The following is a 22,500-nucleotide window of genomic DNA, read 5'->3' on the forward strand; positions in this document are numbered from 1 at the left end:
TCCCTGTCTCCTCCCCCCTATACATATCTACCTCCATCACTCCAGTATCCCTGTCTCCTCCCCCCTATACATATCTACCTCCACCACTCCAGTATCCCTGTCTCCTCCCGCCTATACATATCTACCTCCATCACTCCAGTATCCCTGTCTCCTCCCCCCTATACATATCTACCTCCATCACTCCAATATGGAACTGTCCCTATATATAACTACTGACCCTGGAACTGTCCCTGTATATAACTACTGACCCTGGAACTGTCCCTATATATAACTACTGACCCTGTATATAACTACTGACCTTGGAACTGTCCCTGTATATAACTACTGACCCTGTATATAACTACTGACCCTGGAACTGAGCCTGTATATAACTACTGACCCTGGAACTGTCCCTGTATATAACTACTGACCCTGGAACTGTCCCTGTATATAACTACTGACCCTGGAACTGTCCCTGTATATAACTACTGACCCTGGAACTGTCCCTATATATAACTACCATAATCCTTCTGATCCTGATCACTACGTTGTTGGTAAAGAGCTGCAGGAAAGACATTCTAGTGAATGTGATAATTCAACCTGAAACGTCTCTCCGTCTCTGTTATGACGAACACACGTGTGTCTGATTGCCTGTGTGTTGGTAAGAATGACCTATGTTGATTTGCCAATACTGTGTGTGTGTGTGTGTGTGTGTTTGTAGCAGCTCTTCAGAGAGAGGAGAGATTTCATAAACTCTTATCATCCCCCCTTACAGCTTTCCACTTTGTTCTAGACACCACCCTCCCACACAGACACAACCCACACAGACACCACCCAGGCTGTAACCCACACAGACACCACCCACCCTCCCACCCAGGCTATAACCCACACAGACACCACCCAGACTATAACCCATATAGTCACTACCCCCCTCCCACCCAGGCTATAACCCACACAGACACCACCCACCCTCCCACCCAGGCTATAACCCACACAGACACCACCTAGGCTATAACCCACACAGACACTACCCACCCTCCCAACCAGGCTGTAACCCACACAGACACCACCCACCCTCCCACCCAGGCTATAACCCACACATACATCACCCAGGCTATAACCCAAACAGACACTACCCACCCACCCACCCACCCAGGCTATAACCCACACAGACACTACCCACCCTCCACCCATGCTATAACCCACATAGACACTACCCACACTCCCACACATACACTACCCACCCTCCCACCCAGGCTATAACCCACATAGACACTACCACCCTCCCACACAGAAACCACCCACCTCCCACCCAGGCAATAGCCCACACAGACACCACCCACCCCCACCCAGGCTATAACCCACACAGACAATACCCACCCTCCCACACAGAAACCACCCACCTCCCACCCAGGCTATAGCCCACACAGACACCACCCAGGCTATAACCCACACATACACTACCCACCCTCCCACCCAGGCTATAGCACCACACAACACTTACCACTCCTCCCAGCTATAACCAGCCAACACACCACCCTCCCCACCAAGGCTATGACCCCAAACACCTACCCAGCTCCCACCGGCTACTAACCACCAACACACACCTGCACCCAGGCTGTGACCCACCAACACACAGGCTATAACCCACACAGACACCACCCAGGCTATAACACCACACAGACCTACCCACCCCTCCCCACCCAAGCTATAGCCACCAACACCCATGCTAACCCACCCGACACCCAGCTATAGCCCACACAGACACCACCCAGGCTGTAACCCACACAGACACACACCATGCTATAACCCCACACAACACACCACTATGACCACTCCCTACCCCACTGACTACACAGACACCACCCAGGTTATCCTTCCACCCCGGACCCCACCCCCACCTCCCCCCATGACCACCAAGCACCCACCAGGCTGTAACCCACACAGACACCACCCACTCTACCACCCAGGCTATAACCCACACAGACACCACCGAGGCTATAGCCCACACAGAAACCACCCAGGCCCCCTACCACCAGGCTATAACCCACACAGACACCACCCAGGCTATAACCCACACAGACACCACCCAGGCTATAACCCACACAGATACCACCCATACTATAACCCACTCAGACACCACCCAGGCTATAACCCACACAGACACCACCCAGGCTATAACCCACACAGACACCACCCAGGCTATAACCCACACAGACACCACCCAGGCTGTAACCCACACAGACACCACCCAGGCTATAACCCACACAGACACCACCCAGGCTGTAACCCACACAGACACCACCCAGGCCATAAACCACCAACACCACCCAGGCTATAACCCACACAGACACCACCCAGGCTGTAACCCACACAGACACCACCCAGGCTGTAACCCACACATACACCACCCAGGCTGTAACCCACACAGACACCACCCAGGCTATAACCCACACAGACACCACCCAGGCTGTAACCCACACAGACACCACCCAGGCTGTAACCCACACAGACCACCCAGGCTATAACCCACACAGACACCACCCAGGCTGTAACCCACACAGACACCACCCAGGCTGTAACCCACACAGACACCACCCAGGCTGTGACCCACACAGACACCACCCAGGCTGTAACCCACACAGACACCACCCATGCTATAACCCACACAGACACCACACAGGCTATAACCCACACATACACTACCCAGGCTGTAACCCACACAGACACCACCCAGGCTATAGCCCACACAGACACCACCCACCCTACCACCCATGCTATAACCCATACAGACACCACCCACTGGCCACAGACACCCCACCCCACCCCTCCACCCAGGCTCTGACTCCACCAACACACAAGGCTGTGCCCACAGACACCGCCCGCCTCCCCACCCAGCTATGACCACAGACACACCCAGCTATGACCCACCAACCCCACAAGGCTATGCCCCCACCCCAACCCCACCCCACCCTCCACCCAGCTATGACCCACAGACACCACCAGCTGTGGCCACAGACACCACCAGGCTATGACCAGCCGATACCACCCATTGCTGCTGACCCACTCCGACACCCAGGCTGTGAGCCAGCCGACACCCCGCTATGACCAGCCCGACACCCTGGGCTATGACCCACCCAACACCACACCCAGCTGACCCACAGACACCACCCAGGCTATAACCCACACAGACACCACCCAGGCTGTAGCCACAGACACCCCGCCATAAACCCCAACACCCCACTAAGCCCACCGACACCACCCACTAAGCCCACCGACACCCCACTAAGCCCACACATTACCCCACCCAGGCTGTAACCCACACAGACACCACCCAGGCTATAACCCACACAGACACCACCCAGGCTGTAACCCACACAGACACCACCCAGGCTGTAACCCACACAGACACCACCCAGGCTATAACCCACACAGACACCACCCAGGCTGTAACCCACACAGACACCACCCAGGCTGTAACCCACACAGACACCACCCAGGCTGTAACCCACACAGACACCACCCAGGCTGTAACCCACACAGACACCACCCATGCTATAACCCACACAGACACCACACAGGCTATAACCCACACATACACTACCCAGGCTGTAACCCACACAGACACAACCCAGGCTATAGCCCACACAGACACCACCCACCCTACCACCCATGCTATAACACCCATACAGACACCACCCAGGCTGTAACCCACACAGACACCACCCACCCTACCACCCAGGCTATAACCCACACAGACACCACCGAGGCTATAGCCCACACAGACACCACCCACCCTACCACCCAGGCTATGGCTACCACCAATACCACCATTGCTGCTGACCACTCCAACACCCACTATGGCACCGACACCACCCGCTATGACCACAGACACCCGGCTATAACCCACCAGACACCCACTGACTCCCCAACACCCAGGCTATAACCCACACAGACACCACCCAGGCTGTAACCCACACAGACACCACCCAGGCCATAAACTACACAGACACCACCCATGCTATAACCCACACAGACACCACACAGGCTATAACCCACACATACACTACCCAGGCTGTAACCCACACAGACACCACCCAGGCTATAGCCCACACAGACACCACCCACCCTACCACCCATGCTATAACCCATACAGACACCACCCAGGCTGTAACCCACACAGACACCACCCACCCTACCACCCAGGCTATAACCCACACAGACACCACCGAGGCTATAGCCCACACAGACACCACCCACCCTACCACCCAGGCTATAACCCACACAGACACCACCCAGGCTATAACCCACACAGACACCACCCAGGCTATAACCCACACAGATACCACCCATACTATAACCCACTCAGACACCACCCAGGCTATAACCCACACAGACACCACACAGGCTATAACCCACACAGACACCACCCAGGCTATAACCCACACAGACACCACCCAGGCTGTAACCCACACAGACACCACCCAGGCTATAACCCACACAGACACCACCCAGCTGTGACCCACAGACACCACCCAGGCCATAAACTACACAGACACCACCCAGGCTATAAACCCACACAGACACCACCCAGCTGTAACGCACACAGACACCACCCAGGCTGTAACCCACACATACACCACCCAGGCTGTAACCCACACAGACACCACCCAGGCTATAACCCACACAGACACCACCCAGGCTGTAACCCACACAGACACCACCCAGGCTGTAACCCACACAGACACCACCCAGTCTATTACCCACACATACACCACCCAGGCTATAACCCACACAGACACCACCCAGGATGTAACCCACACAGACACCACCCAGGCTATAACCCACACAGACACCACCCAGGCTATAGCCCACACAGACACCACCCAGGCTATAACCCACCCTACCAACCAGGCTATAACCCACACAGACAATACCCACCCTACACCAGCACAGAAACCACCCACCTCCCACCCAGGCTATAGCCCACACAGACACCACCCAGGCTATAACCCACACATACACTACCCACCCTCCCACCCAGGCTATAGCCCACACGGACACCCATTCCCACCCACTATGGCCCCACCTTCCCCACTCTCCCTCCCACCCCGGCTATGAAGCCGAAGCCGGCCGAGCACCGCTATGACGAAGCCGCCAAAAGCTGGCCGGCCGAGCCTCGCCAAGGGCCAGCCGAAGGCACCGCCGACTCGGCAAAGAAGCCAGGCGAAGCTCGACAAGGGCCGAGCAAGCCGACTCGAGCCGAGGCCGCCGCTCCACCAGCAGCACCGCCAAGGCCCAGCCGACTCGCCCGCCGGCCACCGCCGACACCTCGCCAACCGGCCAGCCGCTATCGCCAAGACGACCACGCCCGCTATCGCCAACCGGCCACCGCCCGTTCGCCCGCCGACCACCCCGCTATAACCAGCAAACCACCACCCGACTCTAACACAAACCACCCGCTATAACCCGCCCGCCCACCCGTTCACCCGCCCGCCACCACCAACTAACCCACCAAACACACCCCGCTATGACCCAAACACACCCCGCTATGACGGTCTCCCACTCAATCCTAGCCTTCTCAAAAGGATTCCCGCTCCAGGTAGTTTCTCTCCTTTTACGCCAGGCAATTGCCTTGCGGTAGCAGTGCGTTGGAGCTCTTGGTGACATGGCTATCTCATTTGCTTTGAAGCCATTGTGCTGGCTGCTGCATTTTGCCTTGAAGCCATATGGCTGTCTGCATTTTCTGAAGCCAGATAATGGCTGTCTCTCACTTGCCTTGAAGCCATTGTGATGGCTCTGTCTGCACTTTGCCTTGAAGCCATATGGCTCTCTGCACTTGCCTTGAACCATTGTGCTGGCTCTTGTTTGCCACTTACCTGAAGCCATAGTGGTGTAAGCTTCTGTTCTCACTTGCCTTGCAAACCGTCTGGTGAGCCTGTTCTCCACTCTTCCCTTCAAAGCCGGTAGTTAATAGGTCCCTGTACTACAGTTCTTTCACACTGAAAGCCAGACATGTAAACATTAAAGCTACCTGTTTCCGCTCTTCTCCCTCAAAGCAGACATAGTGGGGCTGCAGCTTTTACATGTATACAGTCTCTCCACACTGAAAACCAGACATGATAATAACCTACATGTATACAGTCTCTTCACACTGAAAACCAGACATGATAATGAACCTACATGTATCCATTTTAGCCTGGAACCCAACAAGAAATATGCTTAAAAACAGAAAGAAAATACAGTTGATTTATTTATTGCTGCCTTCTGGACCTCTGAAGACGGCCGGGGCCGAATGAGTTTGACATCCAGCCTGTTGTTGACCGTAGAACAAAGAGGTGCTGTTACCTGAGCTGACACCAGTCAGGAGGGGTCAGCCCTGCAGCCCTAACTAGTAGGGATCAGGTCACCACCAGCAGAGTTAGGCCCCCTCTCTCTGTTAGGAGGGGTTCAAAAGGTCTCAAATGGATGTTTGTAGCTCATTTCTACCAGCTTCCTCTTCCCTTATTGGTTGAGCCCTAACCCCCTGCCAGGGCTTGTGTTTCAGACGTGACTGTTTCCCAAGGACATGGGGTTTGAAATGGCCCTGGACCTGGGGTACAAGAGTGTGTGCGCGTGTGTGTCTTTGTGCCTCAGAGTGTGCATGTGTATGAATGGCACTGACATTTTCAAAACAATATGGAGTTGACAGTTTAGAAAGAGTTCAGTTGAAGCTTTCATCAGATTTCATCACATTCCTTCAACCCTCCTTGGATGAGCCGAGGGAGGGAGGGAGGGAGGGAGAGGGGTGGGAGAGAGAGGGGGGGACAGATAGAGAGAGAGAGACACAGAGAGAGAGGGGGACAGATAGAGACAGAGAGAGGGGGGGTGGGAGAGAGAGACAGAAGAAAGTAAAAGTACACCAACATTGAGTCCGTTGGAAGGGAACTTTACATCGGTGATATTGACCTATTTCTATAATTAAATCAATAAGATAGAGTTTGGGACGTAGAGATCTTGAGGAATCCCCTCTATCCTTTATACCTGGTAGTTGTATTAACCCTCAACATCACCCCTCTCTCTCCCTATACACCCCTCTCTCTCCCCATACACCCCTCTCTCTCCCTATACACCCCTCTCTCTCCGTATACACCCCTCTCTCTCCCCATACACCCCTCTCTCTCCCTATACACCCCTCTCTCTCCCCATACACCCCTCTCTCTCCCTATACACCCCTCTCTCTCCGTATACACCCCTCTCTCTCCCCCTATACACCCCTCTCTCTCCCCATACACCCCTCTCTCTCCATATACACCCCTCTCTCTCCGTATACACCCCTCTCTCTCCCCATACACCCCTCTCTCTCCCCATACACCCCTCTCTCTCCCTATACACCCCTCTCTCTCCCCATACACCCCTCTCTCTCCCCATACACCCTCTCTCTCCCTATACACCCCTCTCTCTCCCCATACACCCCTCTCTCTCCCTATACACCCTCTCTCTCCGTATACACCCCTCTCTCTCCCTATACACCCCTCTCTCTCCCCATACACCCCTCTCTCTCCCTATACACCCCTCTCTCTCCCTATACACCCCTCTCTCTCCCTATACACCCCTCTCTCTCCGTATACGCCTCTCTCTCCCTATCCACCCCTCTCTCTCCCTATACACCCCTCTCTCTCCCCATACACCCCTCTCTCTCCCTATACACCCCTCTCTCTCCCCATACACCCCTCTCTCTCCCTATACACCCCTCTCTCTCCGTATACACCCCTCTCTCTCCCTATACACCCCTCTCTCTCCCCATACACCCCTCTCTCTCCCTATACACCCCTCTCTCTCCGTATACACCCCTCTCTCTCCCTATACACCCCTCTCTCTCCCCATACACCCCTCTCTCTCCCTATACACCCCTCTCTCTCCGTATACACCCCTCTCTCTCCCTATACACCCCTCTCTCTCCCTATACACACCCCTCTCTCTCCCTATACACCCCTCTCTCTCCCTATACACCCCTCTCTCTCCCCATACACCCTCTCTCTCCCTATACACCCCTCTCTCTCCCTATACACCCCTCTCTCTCCGTATACACCCCTCTCTCTCCCCATACACCCTCTCTCTCCCTATACACCCCTCTCTCTCCCTATACACCCCTCTCTCTCCCTATACACCCCTCTCTCTCCCTATACACCCCTCTCTCTCCCCATACACCTACTCTCTCCCTATACACCCCTCTCTCTCCCTATACACCCCTCTCTCTCCGTATACACCCCTCTCTCCGTATACTCTCTCCGTATAATCAGTCAGTGGAACTCTGTGGGCTAATCAGTCAGTGGAACTCTGTGGGCTTGTCAGCCAGTGTGAGTGTGTGTGTTTGCGTCTCCAGTACACACAGGTTGAAGACAGCCTCCCCCGTCATGCACATGTCCTTCATTTCCTCCTTCTAAAAACACACACACTAAAAATAAACCGTCCAAAAAAACAGCTTGCCTTTTAGCCACACAATTACAGGGCCTGGGGGCACTCTGCACCTGTAAAGGATATTCTACATCCCTCCCTCTCTCTTCCTCTCCCTTTTCCTCCCTTCCTCCTTCCCTCACACTCTTTCTCTCCCTCCTTTCTCCCTTTCTCTCTCCCTCCCTCCCCCAGTGTTGGTTCTCCTCCTCTTCCCTCCCTCCCTCCCTCCCTCCCTCCCTCCCTCCCTCCCTCCCTCCCTCCCTCCCTCCCTCCCTCCCTCCCTCTGTGTATGACTGCTCCGTGGCTGTGGATCAGTGCTTCTATCCCTCCCCTGTTCTCCCTCCCTCCCTCCCTCTCTCTGTGTATGACTGCTCCAGGGCTGTGTATCGGTGCTTCTATCCCTCCCTGTTCTCCCCCCTTCCCCTCTCTCTCTCTGTGTATGACTGCTCCGGGGCTGTGGATCGGTGCTTCTATCCCTCCCTGTTCTCCCCCCTTCCCTCTCTCTCTCTGTGTATGACTGCTCCGGGGCTGTGGATCGGTGCCTCTATCCCTCCCCTGTTCTCCCCCTTCCCTCTCTCTCTCTGTGTATGACTGCTCCGGGGCTGGGATTTGGGTCTCAAGTCTAACAGCTTAAGCCTGACTTCCAGGGAACTTTCCCAAATCCTCAACCGTAACCACCGGAGCATGTCAAACGAATTGTTCAGAGAGCCCAGCCTAGTGCTCTGTCAGGGACAGGGAAGGGAAGGTAGGATAACCCAGCCTAGTGCTCTGTCCAGGGACAGGGGAAGGGAAGGTAGATATAATTGTAGGGAGTGACGGAGCAAAGCCGGAGACTGAATGAGTTTGAACCATAATGGCGGCTCCATATAGCATCTCTATAGCATCTCTATAGCATCTGCGGGCGGCAGTTTCCTTAAGTGGAGTGGGACTAATTTTGAGACAAAATGGTGTCTCTCTATAGCATGAGTTTATTTGAGAGGCATCTGCTCACCTCACACTCTGTGGCTACTGTTCTGTAGCTTGTCTATTTTAGAGAGCCAGGAGTGGGAATATGGTGCCTGAGAGGGAAGGATGGAGGGAGGGAGAGGGGAGTATTTTGGCTAAGGGTTTTTATTGACCTTTCCCTAAGTGGCTTGTTAAGCCAGTTGTTCTCTCTCTCTCTCTCTCTCTCTCTCTCTCTCTCTCTGTCTCTCTGTCTCTCTCTCTCTCTCTCTCTCTCTCTCTCTCTCTCTCTCTCTCTCTCTCTCTCTCTCTCTCTCTCTCTGTCTCTGTCTCTCTCTCTCTCTCTCTCTGTCTCTCTGTCTCTCTCTCTCTCTGTCTCTCTCTCTCGCTCTCTCTCTCTGTCTCTCTCTCTCGCTCTCTCTCTCTGTCTATCTCTCTCTCTCTCTCTCTCTCTGTCTATCTCTCTCTCTCTCTCTCTGTCTCTCTCTGTCTCTCTCTCTCTCTGTCTCTCTCTCTCGCTCTCTCTCTCTGTCTATCTCTCTCTCTCTCTCTCTCTCTCTCTCTCTCTCTCTCTCTCTCTGTACAGAACCATGCTCAGTGGTGGTAGGAGCTGGAGAGAGAGTCATTGAGAGAGCGTGCACATTTGTCTGTGAGGGGGAACTTATTGCTTGAGTACTCGGCAATGGCAACGCATTCAAACAATGGCAACACACTCAGGCAATATTTCTGTGCTGTTAGTGTAGGTAGTATGTCTTGAGTGCGTGAGTGTGTGTGTCTCTTCCCCAGTCTCCAGTATCCCCAGGGGAACTTCTTCCCCTCATTAGTCCTCTCCTAGCTTAGCCTGCCACCCCACCGTACCCAGTGTGTGTGTGTGTGTGTGTGTGCCGAGCAACCAGCTGCAACCCTACTCTAGTTGAGTATCAGGCACGCACACACACACACACACACACACACACACACACGCGCGCACCATCGAGGAGAACCAAAGGGCCAGTGTCTAGTGAACAAAAGGCGCATGGCAGAGTGTGTGTGTGTGTGTGTGTGTGTGTGTGTGTGTGTGCGTGTGTGTGTGTGAAGGCGCGTGGCAGACGTCAAAACTTCCTCTCAGCTAATTGGCCTCTACAGGAACTATGGACTTGCCCCCCCCACCCTCCCGTATGGTACGCTCCCCTGGCTGAGCACTCATTCACACACACACACACACACACACACACACACACACACACACAGACACACACACACACACACACACACTCACACTCACACTCACACTCACACACATACACTAAATTAACACGAATTAAAATAACATCACATTGATCAGAAATACAGTGTAGACATTGTTCATGTTGTAAATGACTATTGTAGCTGGAAACGGCAGATTTTTAATGGAATATCTACATAGGTGAACAGAGTCCCATTATCAGCAACCATCACTCCTGTGTTCCAATGGCATGTTGTGTTAGCTAATCCAAGTTTATCATTTTAAAAGGCTAATTGAACATCACAAAAACATTTTGCAATTATGTTAGCACAGCTGACAACTGTTGTTCTGATTAAAGAAGCAATAAAACTGGCCTTCTTAGACTAGTTGAGTATGTGGAGCATCAGCATTTGTGAGTTTGATTACAGGCTCAAAATGGCCAGAAACAAAGAACTTTCTTCTCAAACTCGTCAGTCTATTCTTGTTTTGAGAAATGAAGGCTATTCCATACGAGAAATTGCCAAGAAACTGAAGATCTCGTACAATGCTGTGTACTACTCCCTTCACAGAACAGAGCAAACTGGCCCTAACCAGAATAGAAAGAGGAGTGGGAGGCCCCGGTGCACAACTGAGCAAGAGGACATTAGAGTGTCTAGTTTGAGAAACAGACGCCTCACAAGTCCTCAACTGGCAGCTTCATTAAATAGTACCCGCAAAACACCAGTCTCAACGTCAACAGTGAAGAGGAGACTCTGGGATTCTGGCCTTCTAGGCAGAGTTGCAAAGAAAAAGCCATATCTCAGACTGGCCAATAAAAATAAAATATTAAGATGGGCAAAGGAACACAGACACTGAACAGAGGAACTCTACCTAGAAGGCCAGCATCCCGAGTCGCCTCTTTCACTGTTGACATTGAGACTGGTGTCTTGTGGGTAATATTTAATCACATGATCTACATCCACTTTGTAACTTTCTGGTAGAATCCAGCAATGGGGCCGGGCCCATTCATTTGCTTATTTTGAAATTATATTTAATTATGGAATTATAACGTTGAGAGATGGAGGGAGGGGGATGGAGGTGGAAGGGAGGTGAAATGGAGGGAGAGGGAATGGAGAGATGGAGGGAGGGAGATGAGAGATGGAGGGAGGGGAATGGAGGTGGAGGGAGAGAGAGGGGATGGAGGGAGGGGGATGGAGAGATGGAGGGAGGGGAATGGAGGGATGGAGGGAGGGGAATGGAGAGATGGAGGGAAGGGGGATGGAGAGATGGAGGGAGGGGAATGGAGAGATGGAGGGAGGGGGATGGAGGGATGGAGGGAGGGGGATGGAGGAGGTGGAGGGAGGGGAATGGAGAGATGGAGGGAGAGAGGGGGATGGAGAGATGGGGGGAGGGGGGATGGAGGGAGGGGATGGAGAGATGGAGGGAAGGGGGATGGAGAGATGGAGGGAGGGAGGATGAAAGAGATGGAGGAGGGGATGGAGAGATGGAGGGAGGGATGGAAGGAGGAATGAGAGATGGAGGAAGGAGGAATGAGAGATGGAGGAGGAGATTGAGAGATGGAGGGAGGGGAATGAGGGAGGGGATGGAGAGATGGAGGGAGGGGAATGGAGAGATGGAGGGAGGGGATGGAAAGATGGAGGGAGGGGATGGAGGTGGGAGGGGGATGTAGAGATGGAGGGAGGAATGGAGAGATGGAGGGAGAGGAAGTGGAGAGATGGAGGGAGGGGGATGAGAGGAGGTGGGAGATGAGATGAGAGATGGAGGGAGGGAATGGAGGGATGGAGGGAGGGGCATGGAGAGAGGGAGGGAGGGGAATGAGAGATGGAGGGAGGGGATGGAGAGATGGAGGGAGGGGATGGAGAGATGGAGGGAGGGAAGTGAGAGATGGAGGGAGGGAATGGAGAGATGGGGGAGGGGGATGAGAGATGGAGGGAGGGGAGTGAGAGATGGAGGGAGGGGATGGAGAGATGGAGGGAGGGAGGGGATGGAGGGAGGGGAATGGAGGGATGGAGGGAGGGAGGGAATGAGAGATGGAGGGAGGGAATGAGTGATGAGAGATGGAATGGAGAGATGAGAGAGAGAGGAAGTGGAGGATGGAGGGAGGGAGGGGATGGGAGGTGGAGGGAATGGAGAGATGGAGGGAGGGAGGGGGATGGAGGGATGGAGGGAGGGGAATGGAGAGATGGAGGGAGAGGAAGTGGGAGAGATGGAGGGAGAGGGGATGGAGAGATGGAGGGAGGGGAATGGAGAGATGGAGGGAGGGAGGGGGATGGAGGGAGGGGGATGGAGAGATGAGGAGGGAGGGGAATGGAGGGATGGAGGGAGGGGAATGGAGAGATGGAGGGAGGGGGATGGAGGGAGGGAGATGGAGAGATGGAGGGAGGGGGATGGAGAGATGGGGGGATGAGAGATGGAGGGAGGTGGAGAGATGGAGGGAGGGATGGAGAGATAGAGGGAGGGGAATGGAGAGATGAAGGAGGGAGGGGAATGGAGAGATTGAGGGAGGGGGATGGAGGGAGGGGATGGAGAGATGGAGGGAGGTGAATGGAGGAATGGAGGGAGGGAAGTGGAGAGATGGAGGGAGGGATGGAGAGATGGAGGGAGGGGGATGGAGGGAGGGGATGGAGAGATGGAGGGAGGGGGATGGAGGTGGGAGGGAGATGAAGAGATGGAGGGAGGGGGATGGAGAGATGGGAGAGAGAGATGGAGAGATGGAGGGAGGGAGATTGAGAGATGGAGGGAGGGGGATGGAGAGATGGAGGGAGGGGATGGAGGGAGGGGGATGGAGAGATGGAGGGAGGGGAATGGAGAGATGGAGGGAGGTGAATGGAGAGATGGAGGGAGGTGAATGGAGAGATGGAGGGAGGGGGATGGAGAGATGGAGGGAGGGGGATGGAGGGAGGGATGGAGGGAGGGGATGGAGAGATGGAGGGAGGGAGATGAAGAGATGAAGGGAGGGATGGAGAGATGGAGGGAGGGGGATGGAGGGAGGGGGATGGAGAGATGGAGGGAGGGGGATGGAGAGATGGAGGGAGGGGGATGTAGAGATGGAGGGAGGGGAATGGAGAGATGGAGGGAGGGGAATGGAGAGATGGAGGGAGGGGGATGGAGAGATGGAGGGAGTGGGATGGAGAGATGGAGGGAGGGGAATGGAGGGAGTGGAGGGAGGGGAATGGAGAGAGGGAGGGAGAGAGGAAGTGGAGAGATGGAGGGAGGGGGATGGAGAGATGGAGGGAGGGGATGGAGGGATGGAGGGAGGGGAATGGAGAGATGGAGGGAGGGAATGGAGAGATAGGGGGAGGGGGATGGAGAGAGATGGAGGGGGATGGAGAGATGGAGGGAGGGGGATGGAGAGATGGAGGGAGGGGATGGAGGGAGGGGAATGGAGAGATGGAGGGAGGGAGGGAGGGGGATGGAGAGATGGAGGGAGGGAATGGAGTGATGGAGGGATGGAATGGAGAGATGGAGGGAGGGAATGGAGGGATGGAGGGAGGGAGGGGGATGGAGAGATGGAGGGAGGGATGGAGAGATGGAGGGAGGAGGGATGGAGGTGGGAGGGGAATGGAGAGATGGAGGGAGGGAATGGAGAGATGGAGGGAGGGGGATGAGGAGGTGGGAGGGAATGGAGAGATGGAGGGAGGGAGGGGGATGGAGAGGGAGTGGAGAGATGGAGGGAGGGAATGGAGGGATGGAGGGAGGGGAGTGAGAGATGGAGGGAGGGGGATGGAGGGAGGGAGGGAATGAGGGAGAGATGGAGGGAGGGGGATGGAGAGATGGGGGGATAGAGAGATGGAGGAGAGGGAGTAGGAGGTGGAGAGAGAGATGGAGGGATGAGGGAGGGGAATGGAGAGATGAGAGAGGGAGGGAATGGAGAGATTGAGGGAGGGGGATGGAGGGAGGGAGTGAGAGATGGAGGGAGGTAAATGGAGGGATGGAGGGAGGAGGAATGGAGAGATGGAGGGAGGGGATGGAGGGATGGAGGGAGGGGGATGGAGGGAGGGGAATGGAGGGATGGAGGGAGGGGGATGGAGGGAGGGGGATGGAGAGATGGAGGGAGGGATGGAGAGATGGAGGGAGGGAGATTGAGAGATGGAGGGAGGGGATGGAGGTGGGAGGAGGGATGGAGGGAGGGGGATGGAGAGATGGAGGGAGGGGAATGGAGAGATGGAGGGAGGTGAATGGAGAGATGGAGGGAGGTGAATGGAGAGATGGAGGGAGGGGGATGGAGAGATGGAGGGAGGGGGATGGAGGGAGGGATGGAGGGAGGGGATGGAGAGATGGAGGGAGGGAGATAGAGATGAAGGGAGGGGGATGGAGAGATGGGAGGGGGATGGAGGGAGGGGATGGAGAGATGGAGGGAGGGGGATGGAGAGATGGAGGGAGGGAGATTGAGAGATGGAGGGAGGGGGATGGAGAGATGGAGGGAGGGATGAGAGATGGAGGGAGGGAATGAGGAGGTGGGAGGGAAGTGAGAGAGAGATGGAGGGAGGAGGAAGTGAGAGATGGAGGAAGAGGGAATGGAGGGAGGGATGGGAGGGAGGGAAGGAGGAATGGAGAGAGGGAGGGAGGGATGGAGAGATGGAGGGAGGGGATGGAGAGATGGATTGAGGGGAATGGAGAGAGAGAGAGGAGGGAGGGAGGGATGGAGAGATGGAGGGAGGGGGATGGAGGGAGTGGAGGGAGGGGGATGGAGAGAGAGAGGGAGGGGAATGGAGAGATGGAGGGAGGGAGGGGGATGGAGAGATGGAGGGAGGGATGGAGGGATGGAGGGAGGGAGATGGGAGGATGGAGGGAGGGGATGGAGAGATGGAGGGAGGGGATGGAGAGATGGAGGGAGGGGGATGGAGAGATGGAGGGAGGGGAATGGAGAGATGGAGGGAGGGGATGGAGAGAGAGAGGGAGGGATGGAGAGAGAGAGGGAGGGGAATGGAGAGATGGAGGGAGGGGGATGGAGAGATGGAGGGAGGGAGGGAATGAGAGGAGAGATGGAGGGAGGAGGGATGGAGAGATAGGAGGGAGGGGAATGGAGAGATGGAGGGAGGGATGGAGAGAGAGAGGGAGGGGGATGGAGAGATAGAGGGAGGGAATGGAGAGATGGAGGGGAATGGAGAGATGGAGGGAGGGAATGGAGAGATGGAGGGTGGGGAATGGAGGGAGGGAGGGAAGTGAATGGAGATATGGAGGGAAGGGAATGGAGGGAGGGAGGGGTTGGGCAGAGTGAGAAAACCAAACAGAAGGAGATGGACCATCACATTTTGCATTGGGTCAGAGACGGAGACAGAGAGGGGGACGTGGTGCCGGAAGGGAAGGGCGAGGGTTTGGGCGTGCCACGGTTCCACTCCACTTCCCTCTCTGATTTAAATCATTTGATACGTCTTATGTTCTGTGTGCATCTACCATGTCCTGCTGAGGAGACTGGCAGCCTGATTGGTCATGTAGATATGATGATTCCCCCCATATCCATGTTCTCTGTTCTCATGTGGTCATCTACCACCTCACTGGATGAGACAGAGTGATCTGACTGCATCACTGCTGATTACCCTGGGACCGGACTTCACAATATATAAACACAACCACTCAATATAAACACAACCACTCAATAAAAACAGCATGTTGGGGGGGTTACTGCGTGTGTGTGTGTGTTTAGGGTTACTGTGTGTGTGTGTGTGTTTAGGGTTACTGTGTGTGTGTGTGTGTTAGGGTTACTGTGTGTGTGTGTGTGTTTAGGGTTACTGCGTGTGTGTGTGTGTGTTTAGGGTTACTGTGTGTGTGTGTGTGTGTGTTTAGGGTTACTGTGTGTGTGTGTGTGTTTAGGGTTACTGTGTGTGTGTGTGTGTTTAGGGTTACTGTGTGTGTGTGTGTGTTTAGGGTTACTGTGTGTGTGTGTGTGTTAGGGTTACTGTGTGTGTGTGTGTGTGTTTAGGGTTACTGTGTGTGTGTGTGTGTTAGGGTTACTGTGTGTGTTTAGGGTTACTGTGTGTGTGTGTGTGTGTTTAGGGTTACTGTGTGTGTGTGTGTGTTTAGGGTTACTGTGTGTGTGTGTGTGTGTTTAGGGTTACTGTGTGTGTGTGTGTGTGTTTAGGGTTACTGTGTGTGTGTGTGTGTTTAGGGTTACTGTGTGTTTGGGGTTACTGTGTGTGTGTGTGTGTGTGTGTGTGTGTGTGTGTGTGTGTGTGTGTGTGTGTGTGTGTGTGTGTGTGTGTGTGTGTGTGTGTGTGTGTGTGTGTCAATCCACATGAGGATATTTTCCTTTCCTTACTCCTCAGTGACACTTGTTAGTCCATATGTGGGTTTATATCTCTCTGTCTGTCTGTCTCTCTCTCTATCTCTCTCTGTCTCTCTCTGTCTCTCTCTGTCTCTCTCTCACTCTCTGGCTCTCTGTCTCTCTCTGTCTCTCTCCGTCTCTCCTTACCTCCCCCTCCATCGCTTCCTCCTTCTCTCTGTTATTAGTTTTTCACACCCTCCTCTTCTCCTCTCCTTTAAAGATCTCTTTGAGGGTATTTTCTCTCTCCTCTCCTCTGCTCTCAGATCAGTTCCAGCTGTAGAGGTTATTGAGGAAGAGGGTATTGATGAAGGGGGTTTTGATGAAGGCTATTGATGAAGGGGGTATTGATGAAGGGTATTGATGAAGGGGGTATTGATGAAGGGTATTGATGAAGGGGGTTTTGATGAAGGATATTGATGAAGGGGGTTTTGATGAAGGGGGTATTGATGAAGGCTATTGATGAAGGGGGTATTGATGAAGGGTATTGATGAAGGGGGTATTGATGAAGGCTATTGATGAAGGGGGTATTGATGAATGGGGTATTGATGAAGGCTATTGATGAAGGGGGTATTGATGAAGGGTATTGATGAATGGGGTTTTGATGAAGGGGGTATTGATGAAGGGTATTGATGAAGGGGGTATTGATGAAGGCTATTGATGAAGGGTATTGATGAAGGGGGTTTTGATGAAGGATATTGATGAATGGGGTTTTGATGAAGGGGGTATTGATGAAGGGGGTATTGATGAATGGGGTTTTGATGAAGAGGGTATTGATGAAGGGGGTATTGATGAAGGGTATTGATGAAGGGTGAGTATTAGATGCAGACTGTGTCCAATACAGTGACCCTTTCTCTTAACATGTGTTCCTCCCATGCAGACACAGAACCATATGAATCTGATGTTGATATTACTGTTGATAATACATGTATAATCATATTAAACTTTTCTTCTATGTCTCTCTACCAGACTCCATATGAAGCTGTAAACATTAGCTGTAAACATTAGAATCTACTGTATGTTGATTAGAATGTTATTGCTACTCTGTTGTCTCTCTACCAGACCCAGAACCGTATGAATCTACTGTATGTTGATTAGAATGTTATTACTATTCTTTTTAAGAGACATTTTTTTTTATCTTTATTTAACTAGGCAAGTCAGTTAAGAACAAATTCTTATTTTCAATGACGGCCTAGGAACAGTGGGTTAACTGCCTGTTCAGGTGCAGAACGACCTTGTCAGCTCGGGGATTTGAACTTGCAACCTTCCGGTTACTAATCCAACTCTCTAACCACTAGGCTACCCTGTTGTCTCTCTACCAGACCCAGAACCGTATGAAGCTGATGGCTGACAACTACGAGGCTGAGCATCTGAAGGCCTCCTCACGTTCTGAGCAGACCAATCACAAACCCTCCCCAGACCAGGTAAGAACACATGCAATGTATGTAAATGAAATGTTAATATATGCAGTCTTCTAAGGAGAAAGGGCCTATTGGTCCCTGGAATATGTGTTTGCTGTTGAGGAAGACTGCTGTAGCGATGCCAGTTCAAATCCTGCTGTAGCGATGCCAGTTCAAATCCTGCTGTAGCGATGCCAGTTCAAATCCTGCTGTAGCGATGCCAGTTCAAATCCTGCATTCAGAATTCACCCTTTCTCACAATCCCTCCAGCTGGTCAACAGAGGGTTGGTTTATAAAGTCTGGTTTCTGGACGCTGTTCCAAGTGAAACTACAAACCTGTGAGACTATTAGAGTAGAATGTGACTTTATACTGTACAGTAAGTCATTATAGTCCAGGGTGTTACAGTAAGTCATTATAGTCCAGGGTGTTACAGTAAGTCATTATAGTCCAGTGTGTTACAGTAAGTCATTATAGTCCAGGGTGTTACAGTAAGTCAGTATAGTCCAGGGTGTTACAGTAAGTCATTATAGTCCAGTGTGTTACAGTAAGTCATTATAGTCCAGTGTGTTACAGTAAGTCATTATAGTCCAGGGTGTTACAGTAAGTCAGTATAGTCCAGGGTGTTACAGTAAGTCATTATAGTCCAGTGTGTTACAGTAAGTCATTATAGTCCAGGGTGTTACAGTAAGTCATTATAGTCCAGGGTGTTACAGTAAGTCATTATAGTCCAGGGTGTTACAGTAAGTCATTATAGTCCAGTGTGTTACAGTAAGTCATTATAGTCCAGGGTGTTACAGTAAGTCAGTATAGTCCAGGGTGTTACAGTAAGTCATTATAGTCCAGTGTGTTACAGTAAGTCATTATAGTCCAGGGTGTTACAGTAAGTCAGTATAGTCCAGGGTGTTACAGTAAGTCATTATAGTCCAGGGTGTTACAGTAAGTCATTATAGTCCAGTGTGTTACAGTAAGTCATTATAGTCCAGTGTGTTACAGTAAGTCATTATAGTCCAGGGTGTTACAGTAAGTCATTATAGTCCAGGGTGTTACAGTAAGTCATTATAGTCCAGTGTGTTACAGTAAGTCATTATAGTCCAGTGTGTTACAGTAAGTCATTATAGTCCACTGTGTTACAGTAAGTCATTATAGTCCAGGGTGTTACAGTAAGTCATTATAGTCCAGTGTGTTACAGTAAGTCATTATAGTCCAGGGTGTTACAGTAAGTCATTATAGTCCAGGGTGTTACAGTAAATCCATAGTCTGGTCAAATGTAGTGCACTGTGCCATTTGACCCACATAAATGATCCATCCTTCCCATACTTAGTCATCTACTAGTCCTGACATCTGATCTCCCCATACTGAGTCATCTACTAGTCCTGTAATCTGATCTCCCCATACTGAGTCATCTACTAATCCTGCCATCTGATCTCCCCATACTGAGTCATCTACTAATCCTGTCATCTGATCTCCCCATACTGAGTCATCTACTAATCCTGTCATCTGATCTCCCCATACTGAGTCATCTACTAATCCTGTCATCTGATCTCCCCATACTGAGTCATCTACTAATCCTGTCATCTGATCTCCCCATACTGAGTCATCTACTAATCCTGCCATCTGATCTCCCCATACTGAGTCATCTACTAATCCTGTCATCTGATCTCCCCATACTGAGTCATCTACTAATCCTGTCATCTGATCTCCCCATACTGAGTCATCTACTAATCCTGTCATCTGATCTCCCCATACTGAGTCATCTACTGAGTCCACTTTTGTCTTCCACTCGTCCTCTGTTTTATGTCCTCCTTTACACTTTTCTCTCTTTCCCCCCTCCCTCCCTCCCTCCCTCCCCCTCCCTCTCTCCCTCCCTCCCTCTCCCCACTCCCTCCCTCCCTCTCCCCCCCTCCCTCTCCCCACTCTCTCCCTCTCCCCACTCCCTCCCTCCCTCTCCCCCCTCCCTTCCCCCTCCCTCCCTCCCTCCCTCCCTCTCCCCCCCTCCCCCTCCCTCTCCCCACCCCCTACCCCCTCCCTCCCTCTCTCCCCCCTCCCTCCCTCCCTCCCTGTCTCCCCCCTCCCTCCCTCCCTCCCTGTCTCCCCCCTCCCTCCCTCCATCCCCCCTCCCTCCCTCCCCCCTCCCTGTCCCCACTCCCTCCCTCCCTCCCTCTCAGTCTGTAATGTTTAATGTATCCCTAAAGGCTCTGTCCTGGTTTACAAGGCAAAGTCATTACAGCCAAGCATAAACAACAGGAAATTACATCTTTCACATTCAATAAAGCACAGCACCCTCAGCTGTAAGCTCTCCTATTATTTCATATTAGGCACCAAAACGCATTTAGGCACACAAAGTCCCTGACACACAGGCAGCATAGCAGACACACACACACACACAGTACACATGAGAAGAATGTATACACACACACACACACCACATTAGGCCCCAATCCCAGTCCAGTTCTCCATGCTTAGTGTACAACTTTACAGGATTTGATTGGCTTTGTCCGTCCATTGTTTTCCCAATGCTCAATCATGTACAGCCTGAAGCCTTCATGATGGACCTATAGCCTTCCAATGAGCCTTACAGCACAGTGTAATGTTACTGTACCATACTGTTTTGTCCTGCTTAACAGACAGGCCAGGGAGAGACGGAGAGACATGGAGGGAAGGAGAGACAGATCTCTCTAGCAGTCAGTCTACATAAGGAGAAGGAGACACAGATCTCTCTAGCAGTCAGTCTACATAAGGAGAAGGAGAGACAGATCTCTCTAGCAGTCAGTCTACATAAGGAGGAGGAGAGACAGATCTCTCTAGCAGTCAGTCTACATAAGGAGGAGGAGAGACAGATCTCTCTAGCAGTCAGTCTACATAAGGAGAAGGAGACACAGGTCTCTCTAGCAGTCAGTTTAAATAAGGAGGAGGAGAGACAGATCTCCCCAGCAGTCAGTCTACATAAGGAGAAGGAGATATGGAGGGATGGAGACACAGGTCTCTCTAGCAGTCAGTCTACATAAGGAGAAGGAGAGACAGATCTCCCCATCAGTCAGTCTACATATGGAGAAGGAGAGACAGATCTCCCCAGCAGTCAGTCTACATAAGGAGGAGAAGAGACAGATCTCCCCCAGCAGTCAGTCTACATAAGGAGGAGGAGAGACAGATCTCCCCCAGCAGTCAGTCTACATAAGGAGAAGGAGAGACAGATCTCCATAGCAGTCAGTCTACATAAGGAGAAGGAGAGACAGATCTCCCCATCAGTCAGTCTACATATGGAGGAGGAGAGACAGATCTCCCCAGCAGTCAGTCTACATAAGGAGGAGGAGAGACAGATCTCCCCCAGCAGTCAGTCTACATAAGGAGAAGGAGAGACAGATCTCCCCCAGCAGTCAGTCTACATAAGGAGAAGGAGAGACAGATCTCCCCAGCAGTCAGTCTACATACGGAGAAGGAGAAACAGATCTCCCCCAGCAGTCAGTCTACATAAGGAGGAGGAGAGACAGATATCCCCCAGCAGTCAGTCTACATAAGGAGAAGGAGAGACAGATATCCCCAGCAGTCAGTCTACATACGGAGAAGGAGAAACAGATCTCCCCCAGCAGTCAGTCTACATAAGGAGAAGGAGAGACAGATATCCCCAGCAGTCAGTCTACATAAGGAGGAGGAGAGACAGATCTCCCCAGCAGTCAGTCTACATAAGCCAGTCCTGGTTTATTGCTCAAATTCCCCCTCTACATCATTTTAACATGGCGTCTTAACTTCTTCACCAGTACACCAAACATACAGTACAGTATGTATGAGCAATCCTGTCCACCAAGGAGTCCCTTCCATACCCCCCAGAGGCCCCCAGAACAGAGAGTTATTCAGTTTGACACCTCACTCTAAAGGCTACAGAACCGGAATGGCCCGGAACAATACGACATGGAACAGGGAGAGAGTTAGAGTTGGTGAAGGAGGGATGAGGGAGTGAGAGAGAGGGGAGGGGGGGGGGGGTGACACAGTGTGAGATAATGTGTGTGAGACAGTGTATGGGGACTGCTTTCTGTCACAAAGTCAACCTGGAAAATATAGTCGGTGAGAAAGAATGTCTGTTCGGTAAATATTCACACACACACACACACACACACACGAGTTTGTGTGTGGCCGTCAACCTGACACACACACACACACACATTCCGTTAATCACAGAAACCCCCATCCCATTCGCTCATCTCTAGTTGCCAAGAAAACACTTAGTGTCGCCTCGTCTCTCTCTGATCTGGGGACAATTCCCTGTCATTATTCACAGACG

The 22,500-nt window shown here is 52.4% G+C and overlaps 1 protein-coding gene across 4 annotated transcripts in view; it reads left to right on the top strand.

Annotated features, from left to right (window-relative positions):
- The window catches only part of LOC110517131 (ELKS/Rab6-interacting/CAST family member 1), a 538,428-nt gene that overhangs the window by 417,847 nt on the left and 98,081 nt on the right, over positions 1-22,500 (top strand). For all 4 annotated transcript variants that reach the window (XM_090201213.1, XM_090201214.1, XM_090201216.1 and 1 more), the window contains one exon: positions 18,146-18,247. In XM_090201213.1, the coding sequence (XP_090057339.1) occupies positions 18,146-18,247 (102 nt within the window). The remainder of the gene's footprint in view (positions 1-18,145; positions 18,248-22,500) is intronic.

Source organism: Oncorhynchus mykiss, chromosome 15 (genome assembly GCF_057628025.1).
Source record: "Oncorhynchus mykiss isolate SJ-2025 chromosome 15, ASM5762802v1, whole genome shotgun sequence".
Taxonomy (NCBI): Eukaryota; Metazoa; Chordata; class Actinopteri; order Salmoniformes; family Salmonidae; genus Oncorhynchus; species Oncorhynchus mykiss.